Here is a 6,650-nt window from a genome sequence, read left to right on the forward strand (position 1 = left end):
GAAACGTCGAGTTGCCACGCGAACAATGTAAAACAGGTAAAATGTGCCGTAACAAAAATATATATATAATATATATACGTATATATATACATACACATATATATACGAAGAATCACATATTTTATTACGAAATTCGAAACTCCTCATTATCGACATATGTATCTCTTCATGCATCTATTTAACCATCTTATTTATCCATCTATCTATTGCATGAACGATGCGTTGATGTTTAAACTGCTTAAAACCTTTCGTTCCGGAATATTTAGATGCTGAATGTATACCGGAAAACAATGGTGAGTCGAAAAATTTAATAGAAAGTCTTGCAAATATTGACTCAGATTCAAGTGATAGATGGAATCTTGAAGTAAATCCGGATCGTCCTCGTCTTCCTCAGTTTCGGGCATAGTTTCTCCAAGTACTAATTCATAAAACGATAATTTGTCGTGTGTTAAATAACGAAAATATATTATAACGTTAACGTTAGCGAGAAAGATTAATGAATCAAGATGTGCCGGAAACACCACGGAGTCGTACCCCACTTACTTATCATATTTTCGTAGCCCGGATCTAAGTAGGTGACCTCATCTTCGTCGCCGTCGTCGTTGTATGAATCCTGCGCGTTAAAGACTGATTAGTTCGACCCGCGAAACAAAGATAAAATATCAAAAATATTATTCTTTATTATCACTAACGTCCGTTTCATGACCAGCGGCGACCGCTTCGATGTCGTTCGATAGCTCGTTGATTATCAGCTTGAATATTTTCACCAAAACAGGTATAGTGGTCCACTGATAAGGCTGTGATTCGGCTTTACTCCTAGTCCTCACGCCTTCTTCGTTTCCTATGTATTCTCGAATTTTAATTAGACAGTCGCTCTTTTGGGATAAATGTTTTATCGACATCTTGTACTAATTAATGAAATTAATGAATTGAAAATAAACATTCGAAAAGATTAACAAAGAAAGAAACAACGATCAAAATGTTTTCCCTGTGTGTACGCTCGTAATGCGTTTAATTCGCCCGAACGTTTCCGTTATCAAATTCTCTACGATGCTTCAAATACGAACCTGGGAATATTTGGTCTCCCCTGACTATGATCTCGTTCAATCGACTATCGTCGTGAGTAACGCCGTACTCCAATATCTTGCAAAGCGCGACCGTTGCTACCTTTCGGTCATATTTACCGAAAAACAGGTGTTGCCTTGTGACCCATTCGGAGAGCACGAAAGTGAGAGCGCTTTGTCCTGTCGGACCGGGTACGGTTGACAGAAAATTTAGGACAGCGTCAAACTCTGTGTTTATAAGATGAGCGTATACCATGAGCAAACTCTGTACCACAGTCAACGTCTGAGCTCGCTGCATTTTGCTCAACACAGCCTTCAACAATAGATCGAGATTTTCGCCCAATGTGTTCCCCGCTTTCCTAATCAACGTCGTCACCAATCGTCCGACAAAAGTCGCTGTAAACTCGCTCGACTACAAATGCCACGCGCCTCGTTAAAAAATCAATTCGTTTATAATATAGATTATGTGTCGATCATCTGGTGGAATAAATCAACAGAGGCGGATCTAACCGTTGAGTCAGGATTGTCAAGTTACCTGCGGGTTCAATAGCTGAGCAATGATCTGCAGTATGTATTGTAAACCTGTTTGACCGTCATTGTCGCGATGCACCGTCACCTGCCGAGCCGCGACCGCTAGGTAAGCTCGTATCACTTCCCCGCCACTTTGCAACGTTTCGTTGTCTTCCGAATTCAGAATACAGTGGCACGCAGCAGGAAACGCAGTTTCGACTAACGCGCTGCTCAAGGGTTTAGGAGAGTACTGCACCAATACTTGTAAAACATCTAGAGCTACGTTCCGACATCTCTCTATTGTACAAACAATCGGAACGAATTAATTACAAATTTTCATGTTATGTTACTGCCTGTGTCCAAGTACGTCTAATTTTTAATAAGACTTACCGTCTTTTAATTTATCCATAGGCGACACGGCCATCATACTGGTTAACGTTGGTATCAAACGTGTTTGTAATGGTCCTATACAGTCAGGATTTTGTGTCAAACTTTTGAATATGTCTTGACACAGGTCCAAAATTTCATGATCGCTATAGAACTTCAAAAATGCAGCGATAGTTAAGGGGCAAATTTTATTTTCCACTGAAGCGGTAAATGCTTTGTCCAACTGTGAAAACAAGCAAAACCTGATGCAACGAAGATGGACAAAGGCAAAGAAAGATGATAACTCGAACATTACCGAAACCAACACTTGAAAAGTTTCCATTACTAGCGTAAAAATTTCCGTGGATGTTTGATTAGCTAGATTGAAAAGTCCTTGAAATATGTTCGGCAAATGCGATCGTATAATATTGCCGAGAGTACTGTTATTCTCCGCCACGGAAGCTTTGCAAAACCAGTAAATAGCTTTTACTGCACTGATGCGGATACACGAAGGCTGATTCTCCTGTAAACCATTAACAGTTGCCTCTAGGAAACGTGAACTCATTTCTGGTGGCATTATTTCAGCGTATTTGCCACCAATACACAAACAACGGCCAAGAAGTAACGGCGGTGAACCTAAAAATTGCCGGTGCGATACGAAACGACAAACGAATGAATACCAAAGTAGAAACAATTGTCATTTTATTGAATATCGGATACCTGAATCCTTTAAAGTAGCTAAAACGATCGTATCTAAAAATCTAATAATATCGAATTGAAGCATTCCAGCTTTCTGCCTCTCCACAACGACATCTTTTATTTTACTTAAGGCTAAAATAGACGATTCCCGTAATTTCCAACACGTTTCACTGTTTCCGCTTCCATTATTTGCAGTCTGTAATCTACTTGTTGCTTCGATGTGACGCGTTACAACCTCGCAAAGTGCATTCACTGCTTTTTCCTCAGAATAATTTACTAAAGCCTGCATTCGAACAAATTAATTACAGAGAAAAGAAATTCAGTTTAAACGTTCTATTATTATCGACAAAACTAACCAATCCAATTGTTCCCTAGAAAACATATATTTACCGTTAAAAGCTCTTGCGCTGAAATACGAACGTTGTAAGTCAGTACGTCGTCTTCCTCCACAAACTGGTTGGGGCTAGTAGTCCATAATTCGATTTGATCGTCAGTTATTTGCATAAAAATTATTAAATAATACATTACTTCTTGCAGGAAACTATCCAAAAGATTTGAGAATCGTTTACGATCCACAATAGAATGAACAAACTCGAATATGGCAATGATCAAATTATTAAAATTAATTATTTCACCTGCAAAAGTCAAAGCAAATTGAAAACAGATTAATCCTCAACGATTACAAATTAAGACTGCAAATGCAAAGTTTACCATCTGAATCGACTTCCTTCTCGTTCGTATCTCCTTCGCCATTTACAGATCCTTCCTGATAAAGCTTCGCGCTTTGCACTAAAGTTTCCCAAAAGGGTGGTAGCATTTGAGGTAAAAAAGTTGCGATGTATTTAGGTAATCTGGTAACTAGGCAATTTATAGCTTTGATAACATCAGTTTTAAGACCACTATCGCAAGTTGAACCATCAGGCAGTCGTAAACAGTACACAAATTTTTCACAAAACATGGGTATAACGGGCTGTAAATATCGCTCCGCAAATCCTTTTTGGAACAGTTCCGTAACAGCAACTAATGACGTAATCGTCGTAAAAATTTCAACGGCACGACTACGAATTCTAATAGAATATTGCTAAAGGCACAAATAATCATCGTCATTATTATTATTATTGTCAGAACCAGTGCTTGATAAAATAATTAACTTACATTTTCACTTTGAAATATTCTATACATTTCTTGAAGGATTACTGGTCCCACATTAGGCAACTGGTTATCGGTAAGGTCTGAAGTAAATTCTGTTAAAACCCTCATGGCTCCGTGAACAGCATACTCGCTTTCCCCGCTTAAACAACTGACAAGTATATCAAACAAACCGGGCCAATTTTCTGGCCAGTCCCAATGTGCAATCGCTGATATCGCATAAGCTACTGCTGCACGTACCTGAAATAAGTAATGAAATAAAACATTTTCACTTGTAATGTGTACAGCGTGTATACATATACATAATTATAAATGGATTACCTTACTAATGGATTCACGGAGTCCTATTGGCAGTAATTCTTTGATTCTTTCCTTTGTTGCATACTTTATTTCAGGAGGCCGAAATTTCTCAGCCACGGAAGACCAATGAGTTTCAACATATTGCTTTAACAATACAGAAGCTAACTGTCTAATAGGTAAATGCCCATTTGGATCTACTACAAATTCCGTTAAATGTATACCAAATTCTTCTGTCACTTCTAATGCTTGAATTCTCTGTTCTGCTGCTTGACGTGTCTCTGTATGAGGAGACAAAATACCACTTAAGGTTTCATACAAAGCTTCTCTCAGCGAACCTTGAACGTCCATCGTAATTGTGCTTATTGTAAAAATTTCTGCTTCCTTATTTTTTATTCCTTAAATGCTTCTTTTTACAATATAATTAGAATCTATATTTTTAATTTTACATTCAATTTATATGATATTCATTTACCTGAGCACATGTCCTTGGTAAATTGTTATTGTTCTATTGTTAGTACAAGTGCTTCTTAACATTACCGATCATCTTAATCTCTCAAAAATAATTTCTCTGTAAATAATAGAACAACTGTTATAAATATAACAAAAAGGTAGAGGAAATTTCATATGAAGATAAGTAAGAAATCAAATGACAAAAGTAAGTACATTGTTGCTAATTAATAGTTATACAACCTAAAAGAGATCAACGTGTATATAATTTGTGTTAGAGCAAACCACTTGTACCTAATGAAACGAATCACTTTTAAAATACATAAAGTTGGAAAGAAATTTAGATGACAAATAATTTACTTCATTTTCCGTATGCTGACTTGCGGACAAAGCCGGCTTAATCGAATGACACAAAAGGTTAAACCATATCTGAGATAATATAAAGATAGAAAGTAAATGCTTCTCACTCTTAATATTATGTGAACAAAACGTTTATACGTGTAATTTATTTAATTCGAAATTCCTTTGTAGCAGCAAATGCGTACTATCGATAACTTTATAAGTTTCTATAATTGAAATCATACGTACGCGATTGAATTATAACAGTACAAAACGACATATCGAACATCAATGTATTTGTGCACGCGTGTCCTGCAATTCAGAAATTAATTCTTACATATCCGGTGGATATTACCCTTACATGTACGTATACATATACATGATGGCCCAACTAAACGAGATCATTTTTCAAATACCTATCTTATTTATTATTGTATGAAAAAATTTCTCAGAACGAAGTTATACGACTATTGTATAAAAGGTCACAAATATATATATCCATATGATGGTGGATATAGTTTTCTTCCATGATCATCTTTTTTACGAAATTTCTAGGTTCTCAGTATTTTTTAAAATAACATCGTAAATTTACTTCCCGATATGGTATGTAGAACGTGAAAAATCAAATTCACCGGCCTTAATAACGATATCGTTCTCATTATTTAATTTTGAAATATTTATCTGATAATATAAGTTAATTATATTCAATCGACAAGTAGCAAAATTAAAAAATTCAAATTTTTCGGCTCTTAGGTAGGTTTTCTTAACTTTCGGGGCTCAAATGAAAATTTAGAATCAAACAATTATTTAAAATTTGTTTTGTCTAAATATTCCCCCAGTTTCTTAGTAATAAGATGTTATAAGTTCAAAAAGTTGTCCAATAACCACCTAGTGGTGAAATAGTGGAACTAATATCTTCAGGAAGAAATTGAAAAGTGAAATTTCGTCTGCAGGGCGACTTCCAGATCAGTTCAGGAATCAAATCAAAGTTTTATCCCCCAGAAATCGTTTCTGTATAATATTATTCAGATTTTTTCCTAATTAATTAATTACATACCATTAGTTGGTATCCTGTTCTTGACATAGTGGTGCCATTTGCAGGTGATTCCATGAAACTTAATAAGAAGCAACATTTTTGAGTGGTGCTCAACTAATAACTGTATAAATAAAATTAGTAACTATTTTTTAAACAGTGCCACCTTCTGCAAGATTATATTCTCCTGATACAAAATCAAGATTTTGACGAAAAATTTCTTCGAAAACTCGAAAACTCCAAATTCGAAAAATTCCCAGAATATGAATGATATCGTTTCCAAGAATTGCCGGAGTCATGCCACTTACTGATACAAAATTGTAAAACCGGCCGAAATATTTCTCGACGAGTAAAAAATTTCGGGGTTTCGAGAAATTCTTGGAATTGCACGACATTTACAAAAATCGCTGGAAGTGTGTAATTTCTTCCTTTATCGTGTTCTTGTAATCCAAAACTGCAAAACCGACCGAGAAATTTCTTGTTTGTACGGTAAATTTTTTGCTCTCGGATTTCCGAAAAAATGACATCATCTCCACGAATTTTCAAAAGTTTCAAATACCTCTTACTCTCTTGATATCTTATTCTATTCTCTTGATACTCAGTAATCCTTACCAATATTCTTGAATCCTTTCATCGTTTTTTACAACATAATCTGTTATCTGTCATAATAAAATTATTATATGACAACCAGGAAAAATATGTTAAATAAAATAATGTAAAAGGCAGAATTATAAGTCAATCAC

At 35.6% G+C, this 6,650-nt stretch overlaps 1 protein-coding gene across 10 annotated transcripts; it reads right to left on the reverse strand.

Moving 5' to 3' along the window:
- Nucleotides 1–103: 103 nt before the first annotated feature.
- LOC122575096 (importin-9) lies at nt 104–5,382 on the reverse strand. 10 transcript variants are annotated; one of them, XM_043743558.1, is made up of 15 exons: nt 5,291–5,382; nt 5,124–5,186; nt 4,561–4,656; nt 4,110–4,494; nt 3,795–4,028; nt 3,351–3,720; nt 3,030–3,274; nt 2,661–2,922; nt 2,257–2,576; nt 1,965–2,184; nt 1,600–1,871; nt 1,068–1,476; nt 693–841; nt 544–613; nt 104–418 (listed from the first exon to the last, which is right to left on the reverse strand). In XM_043743558.1, the coding sequence occupies exons 4-15, from the start codon at nt 4,434–4,436 to the stop codon at nt 204–206; spliced, it is 3,093 nt and encodes a 1,030-aa protein (XP_043599493.1). In that variant the 5' UTR covers nt 4,437–4,494; nt 4,561–4,656; nt 5,124–5,186; nt 5,291–5,382; the 3' UTR covers nt 104–203. The 10 variants fall into 10 exon arrangements, with proteins under 10 accessions (XP_043599493.1, XP_043599539.1, XP_043599485.1 ...); XM_043743604.1 differs by lacking the exon at nt 5,291–5,382 and having other exon boundaries at nt 4,110–4,423; nt 5,124–5,261; XM_043743550.1 differs by lacking the exon at nt 5,291–5,382 and having other exon boundaries at nt 4,110–4,491; nt 5,124–5,261.
- Between the last annotated feature and the right edge of the window lie 1,268 nt (nt 5,383–6,650).

Source organism: Bombus pyrosoma, linkage group LG2 (assembly GCF_014825855.1).
Source record: "Bombus pyrosoma isolate SC7728 linkage group LG2, ASM1482585v1, whole genome shotgun sequence".
In the NCBI taxonomy this organism is placed as follows: domain Eukaryota; kingdom Metazoa; phylum Arthropoda; class Insecta; order Hymenoptera; family Apidae; genus Bombus; species Bombus pyrosoma.